The sequence below is a fragment of the Chiloscyllium punctatum genome, chromosome 32, assembly GCF_047496795.1.
Source record: "Chiloscyllium punctatum isolate Juve2018m chromosome 32, sChiPun1.3, whole genome shotgun sequence".
In the NCBI taxonomy this organism is placed as follows: domain Eukaryota; kingdom Metazoa; phylum Chordata; class Chondrichthyes; order Orectolobiformes; family Hemiscylliidae; genus Chiloscyllium; species Chiloscyllium punctatum.
Window position 1 is genome coordinate 21,098,049 of NC_092770.1, and position 19,776 is coordinate 21,117,824.

The 19,776-nt window shown below is 44.7% G+C and overlaps 1 protein-coding gene across 1 annotated transcript in view; it reads left to right on the forward strand.

Moving 5' to 3' along the window:
* Positions 1-19,776, forward strand: part of stab2 (stabilin 2) — a 175,702-nt gene that overhangs the window by 55,510 nt on the left and 100,416 nt on the right. Inside the window, exons 18-25 of the mRNA XM_072551848.1 lie at positions 596-754; positions 5,426-5,488; positions 6,879-6,974; positions 12,661-12,747; positions 15,260-15,371; positions 15,468-15,648; positions 17,387-17,480; positions 18,777-18,935. Coding sequence (XP_072407949.1) covers positions 596-754; positions 5,426-5,488; positions 6,879-6,974; positions 12,661-12,747; positions 15,260-15,371; positions 15,468-15,648; positions 17,387-17,480; positions 18,777-18,935 — 951 coding nt within the window. The remainder of the gene's footprint in view (positions 1-595; positions 755-5,425; positions 5,489-6,878; positions 6,975-12,660; positions 12,748-15,259; positions 15,372-15,467; positions 15,649-17,386; positions 17,481-18,776; positions 18,936-19,776) is intronic.

The following is a 19,776-nucleotide window of genomic DNA, read 5'->3' on the forward strand; positions in this document are numbered from 1 at the left end:
TTTCCAATTCTAAGTCTCTTACCTAAGCATTCGTTTGTGAAGCAAATAGGCCCAGGTGTGTTACAAAGCAGGCCGAAATGTGTACTGCAGTTGCTGGAGATCAGAGTCAAGATTAGAGTGATGATTCAGAGATGCGGTAGTGTGCTTCCAATTAAACCTGTTGGACTATAACCTGGTGTTGTGTGATTTTTAACTAGATTAGAGTGGTGCTGGAAATGCACAACCGGTCAGGCAGCATCCGAGGAGCAGGAGAGTCGACTTTTTGGGCAAATTCCTGATGAAGGGCTTTTACCTGAAACGTCGATTTTCCAGGTCTTCTGTTGTTACAAATCAGTCTGTCCCCAAGACAAGACAAAATCATTGCAGTTACCTTCCAGCCAAAACAGGCTGCTTTTACACTAAGCATGTTTTTAATGTATATTTCTCCAATTGATTATTGCCATGTCCAATTAATCCTTAATAATTAACCCTTAACAATCTAGTTTGGAGATACCATTTTTAAGCCTAACATGGCAGCTATTAAATGCTTTGAGCAATGTTCAGAGATCTTGAGAAGTGTGATATAAATGGTGAGTCTTTTTTATCTCTTTCACAGGGGCAGATCTTGCTGGGGGACCATGGTGCAGCTGTTGATGACACAAATATACTTGGCAAGAATGGCAGGATATACTCTTTGACTGGTGTCCTAGTTCCTCCATCCATCGCCCCAATCCTTCCACATAGATGCGATGACAAAACGTACAGGGTTACCAAGGTAACAGCTGGAAACGATGCAACATTAGTTGAAGTGTGCTTGTCATTTTCTGAAAGGTCAAGAGTGTAGTTTGGGAAACAGTCCAATTTCCGCGAACTGTCTGTCTAGATCTGGTGAGTGGGCAGAAGCAGGAACCGAAATCCACTTTGTCAGTTACCTCAAGGCCAGGTTTGAAATGAAACTTCTGTCTGTGTTGGCAATGAGGGATTTCCTGAGCTAGGATCTCTCTTTTGTCCTTGATCTGAGACCAAAGACCAACCCATCATGAGGGGTCCAATCATTGACCTTGACTTACCTGCCTGAGGTTGGAAAATGTGGTAGTAGCACTTTCTCATCACCAACCCCACCCAAAGCAAAAGATTTCTGGGAAGTTGTGAATCACATCGCCTTTGCTTATGTTCCCTGGCTCCCACGATAGTGGCTTCTTGAGAAGCATCTACAAAGCACAGACACCCACCAGGTAGAGAAAGCTTTAGCCTTTTGGTGCTCTCCCTAAAGGAAGATTTTATGGCTGCGCCAATATAACAAGACTTGGACAATATCCAGGGCTGACAAGTGGCAACTAATATTTGTGCCACACAAATGCCAGCCAAAGACCATTGCCAATGAGACAATCTAACCCTTGACATTCAATAGCATGACCATCACTGAATCCCTCACTATCAACATCCTTGGGATTACCATTGACCAGAAATTGAACTGGACTCATCATATAAATACAATGGGTACAAGATCAGGAAAGGTTTGCTGTCTGACCAGACCATTCCTGAATTTGAATGCCCCCACCAAATCTCCTCTCGGTTTTCCCTTCTCGAAAGAGGACAGCCCCAGTTCTGCAATCTATCTTTGGAACTGAAGTTCCTTATCCTTGGAACTATTCCTGTGAATCTCTTCTACAATCTCTCCAATGCAACATTCCGAAAGTGCAGCATCCAACATTGGTCGCACATTCCAGCTGAGGCCAAACTAGTGTCTTAACAAGTTCAACATAACCTCTTCAATCATGTGACCCTATCAATAAAGCCTAGGACACTGTCCAATTTATTAACTGCTGTTTGCTACCATTGATGGCTAATGCACATGTATAAAGGTCCTTCTGCTCTTACATTCCCCTTACAATTGTGTCCTTTATTTCATTATGTCTCTTCATTTTTTTTCCTCACAATGTAACACATTCCATTTCAATGCACTGAACTTCACCTGCCCCCATCCATCCAATCCACCAATTCGTCAATGTCCTTTTCAAGTTTAATGCTATTCTCTTCACAGTTTACAATGCTTCCAAGTTTCATATTATCAGAAAATTTTGAAACAATGCCCTGTACTCCCAGATCTAGACCATTAAAATATATCAGGATAAGCAAGAATTTCAACACTGCCTCAGGGAAACTTCTCACTGGTTAGCATTACTGCCTCACAACGCCAGGGATCCAGGTTTGACTCCAGCCTCAGGTGACTCTCTGTGTGGAGTTTGCACATTCTTTCCGTGTCTGTGCGAGTTTCCTCCGGATGTTCCGGTTTCCTTCCACAATCCAAAGATCTGCAGTTTAGGTGGATTGGCCATGCTAAATTGCCCATAGTGTCCCGGAATATGTAGGCTGGGTGGGTTAGCCGTGGGAAACGCAGGGTTACAGGGATGGGGTGGGTCTGGGTAGGATGCTCTTCAGAGAGTTGGCATGAACTCGATGGGCTGAATGGCCTGCTTCCACATTGTACAGATTCTATGATTCTATGAAGTCTTCCTCCAGTCTGAAAAATAATCATGAACCATTACTCTCTGTTTCCTATCACTAAACCAATTTTGTGTCCATGTTGCCTCTGAACCTTTTATTCCATCAGCTCTAACTTTATTCTTATGTCTGTTGTATGGCACTTCTTCAAATGACTTCTGGAAGTTGATGTACATAAATCTAACTATTCTCCTCGGAACAGCTTCTTCCAGAGGCAGTGGAGAGAGAAACAGAACTAGGGGGGTATATTTTAAAGGTGAGTGGAGAAGGATTTAAAAGGGACCTGAGAGGTAATGTTTTCACACAGAGGGTGGTTTGTACGTGGAATGAACTGTACCTGCATCAACTGTGCAGTTACACCTTTAAAAGACATTTGAACAGGTACATGAATAGGAAAGGTTTAGAGGGATATGGGCCAAATTAAGACAAAATGGATGAATTGAGTTTAGGGAACTTGGTCAGCATAGACTGGTTGAACCAAAGGGTTTGTTTTTATGCTAAATGACTCTATGACTCTTGGTCCAATGACTCTTCTTCAGATCAAAAGGCAAATTTGGACATTCCTTCCAGAAAGGACATAGTGAAACAGATGGATTTTAATAACAATTAATGATAGTTATAACTCCAAGTTTGTATTGAATTTAATTTTTACTTTTTGCCTTAATGGAATTTGAGCTCATGTCCCTTGACCACTAGCATGAATCGCTGAATGACTAGGCCAGCGTCATTACCACTATACCTACCTTACTGCCTCACTCCCAAATCAAAATTTGTACTCATGTATTTAACCAGCCAACAGTTACTTGCAAATGTAGATAGCTAACACATTCTTGAGATGCCTATAACAAATGTGATTCCAGTAGATTCCAAAAGTCAAAATAATGAAGCATTTGACAATTTCTGTACTATGCAAATACATATCCATACAATATCAGTGAATGGTTACTGTTTTAATAGGTTAGGGTCATCTTCATACAAGGCCAACCTTGTAACTTTCTTTTAAACAATGTTTATTAACAATTTTTACTTGATGATAAAGCAGCAGAGCTCTTTGCTCACAGCTACATTAATTCCAACCATTTGGCAGAGTCCTATCACATGACTACTGAGGTCAGAGTTCATCACAGCATATCTACGTATTCATTAGACACTATTTCTACATCTTCAGCACAGCAGGAGGCAATTTATCCCATCATGACCGTGCAGGCGCCCAGGAATCAGAGATCTGCACTGAACCTGCAGATGGTCAGACACACACCCAAGGAACATTCACAGTGCAATGGCCATCGGCTTTCTAGCCCACCCTAGTTCCCACTCCGCTCGGTGACATACTGCCTGTTCCAGTCACTATTCCACCCTAGTCCATACTCCACTCAGTGCCCTACTCCAATTCCAGTCACTGCCCCACACTAGTTCCCACTCAACTCAGTGCCCTACTGCTGTGTTCCAGTCACTGCCCCACACTAGTCCCCACTTCACTCAGTGCCCTCCTGCCTGTTCCAGTCACTGCCTGACACTAGTCCCCACTCCACTCAGTGCCCTACTGCCTGTTTCCAGTCACTGCATGACACTAGTCCCCACTTCACTCAGTGCCCTCCTGCCTGTTCCAGTCACTGCATGACACTAGTCCCCACTTCACTCAGTGCCCTCCTGCCTGTTCCAGTCACTGCCCCACACTAGTCCCCACTCCACTCAGTGCCCTACTGCCTGTTCCAGTCACTGCCTGACACTATTCCCCACTCCACTCAGTGCCCTCCTGCCTGTTCCAGTCACTGCCTGACACTATTCCCCACTTCACTCAGTGCCCTCCTGCCTGTTCCAGTCACTGCCTGACACTAGTCCCCACTTCACTCAGTGCCCTACTGCCTGTTCCAGTCACTGCCTGACACTAGTCCCCACTCCACTCAGTGCCCTACTGCCTGTTCCAGTCACTGCCTGACACTAGTCCCCACTCCACTCAGTGCCCTACTGCCTGTTCCAGTCACTGCCCCACACTAGTCCCCACTTCACTCAGTGCCCTACTGCCTGTTCCAGTCACTGCCCCACACTAGTCCCCACTCCGCTCAGTGCCCTACTGCCTGTTCCAGTCACCCTCACACTAGTCCCCACTCCGCTCAGTGCCCTACTGCCTGTTCCAGTCACCCCCACACTAGTGCCCACTCCACTCAGTGCCCTACTGCCTGTTCCAGTCACCCCCACACTAGTGCCCACTCTGCTCAGTGCCCTACTGCCTGTTCCAGTCACTACACCACACGAGTGCCCACTCCACTCAGTGCCCTACTGCCTGTTCCAGTCACCCCCACACTAGTGCCCACTCCACTCAGTGCCCTACTGCCTGTTCCAGTCACCCCCACACTAGTGCCCACTCTGCTCAGTGCCCTACTGCCTGTTCCAGTCACTACACCACACGAGTGCCCACTCCGCTCAGTGCCCTACTGCCTGTTCCAGTCACTACACCACACTAGTGCCCACTCTGCTCAGTGCCCTACTGCCTGTTCCAGTCACTACACCACACTAATGCCCACTCTGCTCAGTGCCCTACTGCCTGTTCCAGTCACTACCCCACACGAGTGCCCACTCTGTTCAGTGCCCTACTGCCTGTTCCAGTCACTACCCCACACGAGTGCCCACTCTGTTCAGTGCCCTACTGCCTGTTCCAATCACTACCCCACACGAGTGCCCACTCTGTTCAGTGCCCTACTGCCTGTTCCAATCACTACCCCACACGAGTGCCCACTCTGTTCAGTGCCCTACTGCCTGTTCCAGTCACTACCCCACACGAGTGTCCACTCTGTTTAGTGCCCTACTGCCTGTTCCACTATCTCTTGTGCCTTGAAGACCTTCTTAGGAACGACAGGGTTATCATTGTAAGGTTTAAAAACTTGTGTGGATCCTGTGCGATAGATTGCAATACACTCATTATTATATTTTTGTTGTTCAGGGTTCGTGTGGAAGTTGTGCTAAAATTTTTCTCAGCTCTTGTCCACCTGGAATGGCTGCAATGGTAAGTGATAATTTGGGTAATTACAGTAAACAAATGACATGCTGATTTAATCAGTTAGTTAATGGTTTCTAGGCTTGTGCGCATTCATCTGGTGAATGTGTTTTGTTCTGAACAAGGTGAAGGTGGAAGTTACAGAAGGATGTCTGACTGGTCAATGTTTGTAATGATCCTGCTATCTACAGGAGAATTCCTATTCTAAGTGTTTACATAGGAGGTTTCAATGTCGATCATTGACCTGAAGACCAGCATAGGTCTTTAGGGTGGCACGGTGGTTCAATAGCTAGCACTGCTGCCTCACAGTACCACGGTCCCAGGTGTGGAATTTACATGTTTTCCCCGTGTCTGCGTGGGTTTCCTCCTGGTGCTCCGTTTCCTCCCACAATCCAAAGATGTGCATGTCAGGTGAACTGGCCATGCTAAACTGTCCATAGTGTTAGGTGCCTTTGTCAGAGTGGAAATGGCTCCGGGTGGGTTACACTTCGGAGGGTCGGTGTGGACTTGTTGGGCTGAAGGGCTATTCCCACATTGTAGGGAATCTAATCATTTCATTTTTAAAAAATTAAGAACAAACACTCTCCATTTAGGCAGCACCCTCAAGGTAGAAACACATGTAATTACAGAAAAACTGACGGCAAGCATGGAAGGAGATTTGACCCCTTTCATTTTGGTGAGTTTGCTAGGGGCAGGGGAGTAGTTATTCAGGGAGGAGGAGGAGATTCTGTCTCCCTCCATCTCCATCTTAAACCTGTGATGGAAAGTGAACAATCTTCCTTTCTCCTCCAACAGTTAAGGCTCTTAAGAGGGTAGTTAATGCCCACTTAGGGGCTTCAACATGCTGTCACCAATATTAGGCCTATGGTTGGGAGGGACTAATGTCTCATTGAAAGGCACTTGATGCCTGTTTGAGGGGAAGTTGGGGGCCTCACTCCTGAAAGTCAAGCCATTGCCCCAGTTGCTGATTCTACTATCCCTTCATTTACCTTCCGCCATCGCTCAGTTATAACATTGTTTTCTAAAGGAGGGGAGATAAAAGAGAGAAATGGAGCAGCAGAGAGATTGAAAGAGAGAATTCCAGGGCATAACATCCAAAGGGCTGAAGGCATGACCACCAATAATGGGGTGAAGGAGATCTACGTGTGTTAGTAATTTCATTATAAATGAACTTTCTGTCTTCTCCCTCATATTCTTCCCCCTCCTCACTAAGGATAGCCCCACATGCATCAATAATCTAATCAAGCCTATTCTCTTTACGTTCTTGAAGTTATGAAGCACTTTGTATCAGATATGTCTTCCGTGTAACTAAGGTAACGCAGATATCGGGATTGTTATGTTGTTTCTGTGCAATTCAAGAACTTAAACTGCCGTTTTTGTGATCTACTGTCTGATTTAGGACACCTTTACGCATGGCTGCGTTTACATGAGCAAATTTATCGAAATGAGACTGCCAACACAAGGCTGCAGCAGAAACTGCAATGAAACAGTAATTGTAAGTATCATGAACATTCAGAATGTAAAGTGCCAGGGTAGAACTTGAACTCAAAGGACAGGATTTTACGGGTCTCGGAATGACACTGATACAGAGGATGACAGGAAGCGCAATTTATGAGTAAAAATATTGTATTCAGTAGAGTTTAGACAGATAAGAGGAATCTGATTAAAACGTAAAAATTCAACAAAAAGAACTTGGAGCACAGCATCATAGTCCCTTGAAAGTGGAGTTGCAGGTGGACAGGGTAGTGAAGAAGGTGTTTGGTAGACTTGCTTTTATTGGTCAGTGAACTTAGTATAGGGTTGGGCTGTCATGTTGCAGCTGTCCAGGACATTGATGAGGCTGCTTTTAGAATACTGCATTCAATTTTGGTCTCCCTGCTATAAGAAAGATGTTAAAGAGTTTAGAAAAGATTTACAAGGATGTTGCCAGGGTTGGAGGGTTTGAGCTACTAGGGGAGGTCAAATAGGTTGGATTTGGAGTGTCGGAAGCTGAGGGATGACCTTGCAGAGGTTTATAAAATCATATAGGCATTGATAGGGTGAATAGCCTTTCCCAATATAGGGGAGTCCAAAACTAGAGAGCATAAGTTTAAGATGAGAGGGGAAAGATTTAAAAGGGACATAAGGGGCCTAAGGGTGGTGTGTGTATGGAAGTGGTGGAGGCTGCTACAATTACATTTAAAAGGTGTCTGGATGGGTATATGAATAGGAAGATTTAGAGGGATATGGGCTAAATGTTGGCAAATAGGTGTAGGTTAATTTAGGATATCTGGTTGGCAAGGATGATTTGGACCGAAAGGTCTGTTTCCATGATGTACAACTCTATAACTGTATAAGAAGGCTGGCCAGACTAAATGCAGGGGTAATGTTTCCCCTGGATGGGGAGAACTAGAACCAGGGGACACAAACGCAAGATATAGGGTAGATCGTTTAGGACTGAGATGAGGAAATATTTCTTCTCAAAGGATGGTGAACCTGCGAAATCCTTTTTTTAAATAAGGCGACCAAAACTGTACAAAATACTTCAGATGTGGCCTCACCAAGGCCCTAAGCAGTTGAAGTAAAATGTCCCTACTTTTATATTCCATTCCCTTTGTAACATCCTATTGCCTTCCTAATTATTTGTTAGGCCTTGGGTTGTTTTTGGGATCCAGGTAGCAGATCCTGTGTACTCCAATGTTCTATATTTCCCTCTTCAGTTAAACAATACAGTTTGCTTATTGTTCCTGCCATGCTATGATTGCCCCGAATTTGTTTCCACTGTACAAACCCCTGAGCACAGCAACGACCTCCAATGTAAAAGTCAATGTGTTAGCCTGCTAATTAGCACGTGCAGGTCCTCCGGGCAGCTACAAGACTCTCAGAGGGAATGATGATGCCAAACTAAAACAACTGCTCTTGTTTTTCCACATATTACTCCATACGCTAAATTTTTGCCCACTCACTTAACTGGGAGAAAGTGAGGACTGCTGCTCCTGTATTGGTCAGAGTATTGAGTGCAGGAGTTGGGAGGTCATGCGGCTTTACGGGACATTGGTTTAGGCCACTTTTGGAATATTGTGTGCAATTCTGGTCTCCTTCCAATGGAAGAATGTTGTGAAACTTGAAAGAGTGCAGAAAAAATTTACAAGGATGTTGCCGGGGTTGGAGGATTTGAGCTGTAGCGAGAGGCTGAATAGGCTGGGGCTGTTTTCCCTGGAGCGTTGGAGGCTGAGGGGTGACCTTATAGAGGTTTATAAATCATGAAGGGCATGTGTAGGGTAAATAGACAAGATCTATGGGTGGGGAGTCCAGAACTAGAGGACATAGGTTTTGGGTGAGAGGGGAAAGATATAAAAGGAACCTAAGGGGCAACTTTGTCATGCAGATGTGGTGCATGTATGGAAAGAGCTGCCAGAAGAAGTGGTGGAAGCTGGTACAATTACTGCACTTAAGAGGCATCTGGATGGGAATGTGAATAGGAAGGGTTTAGAGGGATATGGGCCAAGTTTTGACGAATCGGACTAGATTAGATTAGGATATCTGGTTGGCATGGACAAGTTGGACCGAAGGGTCTGTTTCTGTGCTGTACATCTCTATGACTCTATGATTCTATGACTGCAGATGCTAGAAAGTCAGAGTCAAAACGTGTGGTGCTGAAAAAGTACAGCAGGTCAGGCAATATCTGAGAAGCAGGAGAGTCGATGTTTTGTGCACAAGCCCTTAATCGATCAATATCCCTTTGCAGCCTTCAAATGGTTTCTTTGCAGCTCACTCTCCTACCTTTCTCTATGTCATCAGCAATTTAGCAACCATTCCCTCAATCCATCATCCAAGTCATTAATATAGATTATAAATACATGAGGTCCTAGCACTGATTACTGTGGTACTCTACTTACCCATTCTGCATCCTGTTAGCTAACCAATCCTCTATCCATGCTCATCCTCCCTACATGGTGAGGACTTATTTTGTGTAATAACCTTTGATGTGGCAGCTTGCTGAATGCTTTTTAGAGATCCAAGTACACTATCTCTATAGGTCTCCTTTTATGTCTGCTGCCTGTTACTTCCTCAAAGAATTCTAATAAATTGGCCAAACACAACTTCCCTTTCAAACAACTATGTTAACTGTTCCAATTGCACTGAGATTTTTCAAGTCTCCTCCTGTAATCTTTTTATAATTGAATTCAACATTTTCCCTCCGACAGATGTTCAGCCTATAGTTTCCTTCTGTGTGTCCCTCTTCCATCTTGGATGGAGGAATTCCCTTTGTTATTATTCAATCTGCTGGGATCTTTCCAGAACCTAGGGACGTTTGGAAAATTAAATCCAATGCATCCATTATCTCAGCAGCCACATCTTTTTGACCCGAGGATGAAACCCATCAGAGTCTGAGCAGTTGTGAGGTTTCAGATCTAATAATTTTCTCAGATCCAATACATCTTTGAGAAATACTAGAGAACTGAGGGACCAGTGAGAATGAAGAAGTGAAAGAATTGAATTGAATTGAATTTATTGTCATGTGTACCGAGGCACAGTGAAAAGCTTTGTTTTGCGAGTAGTACAGGTAGATCACAGAGTTAAGTAGCATAGATAGTAAATAATAGGTAAACAGCAGCAAAAACAAAAACACAGGTACAGGCGAACGTTAAGAGTTTGTGAGTCTTTTCAGTATTCTAACAACAGTTGGGTAGAAACAGTTCGAAACCGGCTGGTGCATGTGTTCAAGCTTCTTACCTTCTCCCCAGTGGTAGAGGTTGTAGAAAAACATTGCCAGAGTGGGATGAATCTTTGAGAATGCTGGCGGCCTTTCCTTGACAGTGGGCCTGGAAGATGGATTCTATAGATGGGAGGTTTGTCCGGACCGAGTTCACCACTCTCTGTAACCGTCTCCAATCTTGAATGGTATAGTTTGCATACCAGGTAGTGATACATCGAGACAGAATGGTCTTGACGGTGCATCTATAAAAGTTGGCAAGGGTATTCATCATCATGCCAAATTTCCTCAGCTGCCTCAGAAGAAGATACGTTGTTGGGCCTTTGTAACTCTTGAAGAGTCCAAGAAAGCTTGTTGTGGATGACCATTCCCAGGAGCTTGATGCTCTCCACTCATTCCACCTCTGTGCTGTGGCATGAGTAACATCCCACCGAAAGTCAATAAGGAGTTCCTTGGTTTTGCCGGCATTGAGAGCTAGGTTGCTCTCAGGCACTATTTTTCCAGGTCTTCCACCTCTCGTCTGTAGTTTGTTTTGTCACCATCTGAGATTCGACCGACTATGGTGGTAAATGGCATTAGTCTGGTATTTGACAACACAGTCATGGGTATATAGTGAGTACAGTAGAGAGCTGAGTATGTGCCCCTGGGAGGTTCCAGTGTTGAGTGTTAGTGAGGATGAAATATTGTCCCCAATCTTCACAGATTGTGGCCTGTGCATCAGGAAACTGAGGATCCAATTGCAGAGAGTAGGGCTTAATCCAAGATCACTAAGTTTAGTAATCAGTCTTGAGGGGACAACAGTGTTGAAGATTGAACTCTAGCCAATGGGTAGGATTCTTATGTAGCTGTTCTTGGTGTCAAAATGTTCTAGGGAGGAGTGAAGGACAAGTGATATGGCATCTAATGTGGATCTGTTGGTCTGATAGACAAATTAGAGTGGGTCAAGAGTAGTGGGGAGGCTGGAGTTGATTAATACCATGACCAGCCTTTCAAAGGACTTCATGACCACCAAAGTTAGGGCCACTGGGTAGTCATTGAGACATGCTACATGAGCTGCCTTAGGCACAGGGATGATATTGACCCTTTTGAAACAGGCAAGGACAGTGGCCTGCTGCAGAAAGAGGTTGAAGATGTCCGAGAAGACCTCTGCCAGTTGATCTGCGCATGATCTGAGCACACGGCCTGGTACCCTGTCTGGTCCCATCGCTTTCCTTGGATTCACATGAAGGATTCACGCTGATCCAGTGACCGTTGGAATAGGTTCGTCAAGACTTGTCAGAATAGGTGGTACCTCTCCACCGAAGTTCTGCTCAAAGCGAGCATAGAAGGCGTTGAGACGATCTGGAAGGGATGTGTCATCATCTGCTATCTTGTACTGTCTCTTTTTTGAACCTGTGATGTCATTCAATCCTCGCCATAGTCGCCAGGTGTCTGTCTGGGTCTCTTGTTTGGATCAGTATTGGTTCTTGGCTGTCTTGATGGCTCTGCAAAGGTCATACTTGGATTCCTTATAGTTGAGTGGGTCTCCTGATCTGAAGGCCTCATCCCTGGTTTTTAGCAGGTTCTGTATGTCCTGATTCATCCAGGGTTTCCTATTGGGGAACACCCGGATTGACTTCCTCAGTATGCGGTCCTCCACACACTCACTGATAAAGTCTGTGATGGTGGTGGTGTACTCGTCCAAGATACCTATGGATTGTTTGAACTTGGCCCAATCAGCCGATTCCAGACAGCACCAGAGTTGATCCTCTGCCTCCTCTGACCAGCACTGGACCTGTATCTGCGAGGGGGGTCTCCTGCTTGAGCTTTTGCCTGTAAGCTGGGAGAAGAAACATGGCATTGTGGTCGGAGTTCCCAAAATGAGGGTGGGGGATGGAACAGTAGAGATCTTTCACAGTGGTGTAGCAGTGGTCTAAAATTAGTCTTAGTGAAGAAAGAAATACTACTAAACAACATGATGGGACTGCAAATTGACTGGGGCCCGATGGTCTTTGTGTTGAATGTGGTGGTGAGACAGGGTGGATACAATAGTGATCATCTTTCTGAGATTGTGCGCGTTTGCAAGTGTAACCCTATTATTTAAGAATAGAGAAAGATAGAAGGACCCTACAGGCAAATTAGCTGGGGAACTATGGACATGTTAGCCTGACATCCATATTGTAAAGGATGTGATAAGTGCACTTGGAAAGTTGCAAGTTGTTTGGGCAAAGTCAACATGGATTTACAAAAGAGAAATCATATTTGACAAACCTGTTTTTTGTAACTCCTTGAAAGGACCTTCAGCCCCATCACCAAGAAGCTGAATCGTGTGTGTGTCGGTCTGTGTGTGTGTGTTTCTGTCTGTCTGTCTGTCTGTCTGTGTTTCTGTCTGTCTGTCTGTCTCTCTGTGTGTGTGTGTGTGTGTGTGTGTGTGTGTCGGTCTCTGTGTGTAGTATTTGCAGAGTATGACCATTCTTCTCAATTGCTTTCCTGACGTGGTTTCTAGATACCAAAGTGCTGCAAAGGATTCTATGGTTCAGACTGCCGACAATGTCCAGGTGGATTCCAAAACCCCTGTTCAGGCAATGGTCAGGTAGGAGTTACAGAACAAAGCATTTCTTAATGTGAATTTATAAACCCAATGTTTCTTGGGGGGCCTGACGAGTAAATATGCAAAGGTTATTTTTCCCCTTGAGGAAGAGTCTATGACCAAAAGCTGTAATCTCAGAATAAGGAGATGTCCATTTAAGACCAAGATGGTTGATTTGCTTGGGGATGGTGTGATGATAATGTCTGGTTCTGAATTTCCCAATCCTAGTCAAGCACTTGAATTCTTCACTCATGAATTGGGCGTCATTGTCACTTATCACAATATATGCTTTCAAACATTCTACAAAATCACTGGTAGTCATTCAGGTCAACTAGTCTAACTCCAAGCAGCCAGAATAATAGTCAAGATGAAGAGGTCTATTCCAATCTTCAACCATTTTTGTTGTACATCATGAACTAGCTCTTTGATTGTAATGAAGAGCAAGCTATTACACTGGCTGGTATGGTTCCTAATCTCATGATTCTTGTCTGTCCAGGAAAGCACTTCTCTTGCTTTCCTCAGACCAAATTCAACCCTTCAATAGCTTGCATGGATGTGCTTCAACCATCCATTATCAAAGAGTCATATAGCATGAAAGCAGACCCTTTAGTCCAACCAATCCACACCAACCATAATCCCAAACTAAACTAGTCCCAATTGCCTGCACTTGGCCCATATTTCTCCAAACATTTCTTATTCATATACTTAGCCAACCACTTTTAAATGCTGTAACTATACCCACATGCACCACTTCCTCTGGAAGTTCATTCCACACATGAACTATACTCTGTGTAAAACAAAAATGCTCCCTTGTCTTTTTTAAATCTTTTTCCTCTCACCTTAAAAATATGCCCCTGGACTTGAAATCCCCCACCCTGGGGAAAAGACACCAAAAATACATCCTAAAACTAAGACCTCTTGTTCTAGGTTGCCTGCAAGGGGAAATATCTGCTCAGTGCTATTTTGTCCGTTCCCCCTTGCATTTTATGTACATCTATTTGCTCCTCTCATTTTTCCATAATCCAGCCAGTTTAGGCCTAAACTGTTCAATCTCTCCTCATAAGACATTGTGTTACCTCATATCCTTGGGGTTGGCATGGTGATTAGCACTGCTTCCTCGCAACGCCAGCGCCACCCTCGGGCAACTGTTTGTACATTCTCCCTGTGTCTGCATGGGTTTCCTTCGGGTGCTCTGGTTTCCTCTCACAGTCTAAAAATGTGCAGGCTAGCCATGGGAAATAGAGGGATGAGGTGGATCTGGGCAAGATGCTTTTCAGTGGTCAGTGTGGACTCAGTGTGCCACATGGCCTGCTTCCACACTGTGGGAATTCTATGATTCTAATGGACACACAACATTTTGACCTGAACTGTCCAATCCTTTCTATGGTGGAGACTGGGTTGTCCAACGACGTCCTCCAGCATTCACCTTTATAAATTTTTCCTTGCTTCTTTCTAGCTCGGCACTTATGTGAAAAGTTATTCCATTTCTTGCAGTTAGAATGCTGCTTCCCTCATGCTGGATAAACTTTCCTTTCTTTTGGGTGATGGCCCCTGCAATATTTACAGCCTGCCCTCGATCTTTCTGTTGGCTCTTCTAGAAATCTGTCTTCCTTTTTTTCCCCATGATGTTGTTCTCATTTGGCCTGGAATATGATACTGTTCTCATCCATTCTCCCATTAATGTACTAGAGCTGGTGACTGATGGTCTCAGAGCTTCTGCACATGTCAATAGCTTTCTGAGAGTAAGTTTCTCCTCTGTCAGCAGATATGCTCTCACTCCAGGATCTCTCAAGCCTATGATTTCTTAGGTCATCTTTCAGTTGTCCAAATTCATAGGATGTAACTGGATCATAGAATCCCTATAGCATGGAAACAGGCCCTTTGGCCCAAAAGGTCCACACCGACCCTCCAAACAGTAACCTGCCCCGAGCCATTCCTCTGACTAATGCACCTACACATGCCTTAACACTATGGGCAATTTTTTTTAAAGCATGGCCATTTCACCTAACCTGCACATCTTTGGACTTTAGGAGGAAATCAAAACACCCAGAGGAAACCCATGCAGATATGGGAAGAATGTGCAAAGTCTACACCGGACAGTCGCCCGAGACTTGGATCAGACCCGGATCCTTGGCGCTGTGAGGCAGCTGTACTAACCACTGAGCCACTGTGCTGTCAGTGTATCAATGTGGTCATATACTCCATCTTCCAAGCTCTGTACACATACCCTTTATGTATCATATTTCAAAGTTTGTCTTCAAAGCTTTCAGAATCCTTCCAATCTAACAACTCTATTCCTCAGTGAGATCTAGGTGACAGTACAGCACTGATAGCAGAGTTGCTACATAGCTCCTTCCTTCCTATTTAATCCTTAGTATCCCTCCATTCTTTCATCCACTTAGTTATTTATCTCGACTCCCCTTAAATGAATCTATGCTTTTTACCTCAGTGGTTCTTTGTGGTGATAAATTCCAAATTCTAATGTCTATCTGTGTGCCCATGTTGTTTTGCTCAGTGTGCAGATGGTTTAGATGGAAATGGCACATGTCTTTGCGATGACAAATTCACGGGCTCCAGGTGTCATCTGTGTTCAGACCCTCACAAATATGGACCAAACTGTGACCAAAGTAAGTTTGTTCCTGATGCCTTGAGCTCCGTAATAATCCTCAATTACTTTTTCCACTGAGCTCTCAAGCTGGTCTTTCTTTTTAACCTTGTTGTAGCCTGCCGATGTGTTCATGGGAAATGTAACAACAGGATGACTGGCAACGGTGCCTGTAAGTTTAACTCCTGCGTGCCGGGATACAGTGGAGTCTTCTGTGAGAGACAGACCACGCCTTGTGGACCCAGTGTTCAGTTCTGCCATGCCCATGCCAACTGCGAATACAAGAATGGGAGCCTCAGGTACTGTGGGCTGAAGCGTCGGAGAAACGTTAACTAATGTGAAAGGCATAATTTTTCTTTAATAGATTACTTACAGCATGGAAATAGGTCCTTTGGCCCAACAAGCCCATACCGACCCTCCGAAGAGCAGCCCACCCAGACCCACTCCCCTACATTTACCTCTTCACCTAGCAGTACGGGCAATTTCCCACAGCCAATTCACGAAACCTGCACATTTTTGGACTGTGGAAGGAAACCGGAGCAAACCCATGCAGACACGGGGAGAATGTGCAAACTCCACACAGACAGTTGCCTGAGGCAGGAATTGAACCTAGGTCTCTGCCCATAATCTTAAGCAAAGGGAGACAACAGAGCTCCCCACACTGTGCTCATTTGGAACAAAACACCTTCAATGACAATGAGACCCAACCTTCAATACCTTGTGTACCACGGGCTTAGCCATTTAGAAAGTATTTCTGTGCCCACCCATTCCCCAACAACTCATCACAGGCCTCTTGGATTCATGTTTCTAAGCTTGCTTGGACATTACTCTCATTTCTGAGACTTTGATGAACTAATTTCTTGGAACTGTTGCCAGTTCATCAAGAAGGGTCAGACTCCAATGACAAGTAATTGAATTTAGAGACATAGAGCCACAGTGGTATACAGTATGGAAACAAGACCTTCAGGCCAACTTGTCCATGCTGACCAGATTTCCTAAACTGAACTCATCCCATTGGGCCCATCTCCCTCTAAACCTTTCCTATCCATGTACCTGTCCAAATGTCTTTTAAATGCTATAATTGTACTACCACTTCCTCTGGCAGCTCATTCCATATTTGCACCACCCTCTGTGTGAAAACGTTCTCCCTCGGGTCCCTTTTAAATCTCTCCCCTCTCACCTTAAATTTATGCCCTATAGTTTTGGGCTCCCCTATTCTGGGGAGAAGACCTCAGCTATTCATCTTGTCTATGCCCCAAATATCACAGAATCCTTGTAGTGTGGAAAGAGGCCATTCAGCCCATTGAGTCTGCACTAACCTTCCAAAAAGCATCTCGCCCAGATCCAGCCCACTTATTAACCATTGCTTATCGTACTAACCTGCACACTGTGGACGATTTAACATGGGAAATCCACCAAGCCTGCACATTTTGGGACTTGTGGGAGGAAACGCATGCAGATGTGGGGAGAATGTGCAAACTCCACACAGACATTCACTCACAGGTAGAATTGAACCTGGGTCCCTAGTTCTGTGAGGCAGCAGTGCTAACTACTGAACCACCCAAATGTATTTTGGGGTATTTCAACAACATGACAAGGTGTCACAAATGTATTAGTTAGATTTTAGCACCACACTCCTGACTTGGGCCTTGTAGATGATGGACAGGCTTTGGGGAGTCAGGAGGTGAGTTACTTGCTGCAGTGTTCCAACATGCACATCTTCAAAACTCTTACCATGGGATCTGCTACATTCACCTGAGGGGGCGAAGGGACCACTTTTTAACTTCCAGTCAGAAGGGCATGCTTCTGACCTTGCAGCACTCCCTCAATACTCCACAAGAGAGACAGCTTTGATTTTTCTGCAACATTGCCCACAATCTTCTGACTCAAAAGTGTGAGTGTTGGCAGCTGAGCTCAGTGAGAGTTGGATAATTGCTGTAAGCATCAATTCTGACCAAAGTGGCAGTGAGCACAATAAACCGATTGATTCAAGGTACACTTTCACTTTTAAATGGCCGCTGCTTGATATCCCTCTAGCTGTGTTTGCAAACCAAACTTTGAAGGTGACGGATCCTACTGTGAGGAGGCAAATGTGTGTCGTCGGCCAGATCGAGGTGGCTGCAGTAACAATGTAAGTAGAACTGACTATTTTTGCTGATGGTTATAGATTCCTGCACTGACAATAAGGAGTTACCAGCTTTCGCTGTCTGCCCTGAAGGGTCCAGTAATTCAGTTATCCCATGATCTGAATGGAGGAACTGATGGCATTGTTGTTAAGTTTGCAGATGACACAAAGATAGGTGGAGGTATAGGTAGTGCTGGAGGTGGTGTTTATCATACAGAAGGACATGGACAGTGGGCAAGGAAGTGGCAGATGGAATACAATGTGGGAAAGTAAGAGGTTATGCATTTTGGTAGGAAGAATAGAGGTATAGGCTATTTTCTAAACAGGGAAATTCTTTGGAAATCTGAAGCACAAAAGGACTTTGGAGTCCTACTTCAGGATGTTCTTTAGGTTAACATGCAGGTTCGGTTGGCAGTTAGGAAGGCAAATGTAATATTAGCATTCAATTCAAGAGGGCTAGAACACAAAGGCAGAGAAGCACTGCTGAGGCTGTATAAGGCTGAAGTCAGACCACGTTTGGAATATTGTGAGCTGTTTTGGGCCCCATATCTAAGGAAGGATGTGTTGGCCTTCGAGGAGCTCAAGAGGAGATTCACATGAATGATCTCGGGGTTGAAGGGCTTGTCATATGAGGAGTGGGTGAGGACTCTGGGTGTGAACTTGATGGAGTTTAGAAGGATGGGGGGGGGGGATGTGATTGAAACTGACAGAATACTGAGAGGCCCAGACAGAGTGGACATGGAGAAGATATTTCCACTAGTAGGAGAGACTAGAACCTGGGGACACAGCTACAGGCTGAAAGGACGACCCTTTAGAACTAAGATGAGGAGGAATTTCTTCAGATACAGGATGGTTAATCTTTGTAATTCATTGCAGCAGAAAGCTGTGGAAGCCAAGTCATTGAGAGAGAGAGATAGATTCCTGATTAGTAAGGGGATCAAGGGCTTTGGGTAGAAGGCAGGAGAATGGGTTTGTGAAACATATCAGCCATAATTGAATGGCAGAACAGACTCAGTGTCACATCCAAGTGAGAGGAAACCCTCACAACCATCACCAATGCAAGCACTAAGGCCATGTGCTGGAAGGGAATTGTAGCCTTGACTACCCATTATTCCAAGCTGCAACATTCATGTTGCTATAGCAATGTGGAACCCCTTCATGAACTGGAACACACTACTGCCACCGGATTTGTTGACAAGGCTCCAATTTTTTCAGCTCATCACCTAAACCAACCCCCACTCTAAGTGTGTACTAATGACTTTGTCAATAAAAAAACTTTTAATCTGCACAATTTTCCCACAGGCTGAATGTATTATGACAGGAATGGGGTCGTATTTGTGTCAATGTTTACCTGGATGGACAGGAGATGGCGAGGATTGCACTGAAATCAATAACTGCTTGCTGGAAAGTCGAGGAGGATGCCATATCAACGCAAACTGCATCCCCCTGGGGCCAGGCCAGGTAAATATGCCTGATTCCTGTCTCCATTTTCTTGTCCTCTCATCAATACTGTCAACTCCTTTCCTAGGACCCTCATGTCTCAGTTGGTCACACTCTGCAGCCTGGGAGTTGAAATCACAGGATGTGAGCATAATCGTGAGGGAGAGTGATGGTTGGGAAGATCCCAAGTCTGAAAGATAGCTTTTCTAATGATGCATTACCCCTAGCCTCACTACTGCAGTGCAGGGGAGACTGAGTGCTGGAGTAGGAACTGACAGTGCAATGAAGCCTATGTTGATAATGATGATGGTCTTGTGGTATTATCACTGGGTTGTTAGTCCAGAGACCCAGGTAATGTTCCCAGGACCTTGGTTCAAATCCCACTTCAGTAGATGGTAGCATTTGAATCCAATATTTTTTTTTAAATCTGGAATTAAGAGGCTAATGATGACCATGAATCCATTGCCGATTGTTGAGAAGAAACCCACCTGGTTCACTAATGTTCTTTAAGGAAGGAAACTGCCATTCTGGCCTACACGTGACTCCAGACCCACAGCAATGTGGTTGACTCTTAACTGTCCTCTGGGCAGTTAGGGATGGATAATAGCTGCTGGCCTAGCCAGTAACGTCCTTGTTCTATAAATGAATAAAACAACACCATTCAGTGCCATTAGATCTGATGCATAAGCATAAAACAGGCATAAGAATAATCAGTTTACCAGGCCACAGAACTCACTGTGAGTGTGTGTTTTACTAGTTTAACCAGAGCCTTTTTTTAAGGCAGCCCTGTTACTGCCTGAAATTAGCACAAGGACCCTGTCCTTTGACCATTCTGGGAAGCCCATTTGCAGCAGGCAGTGCC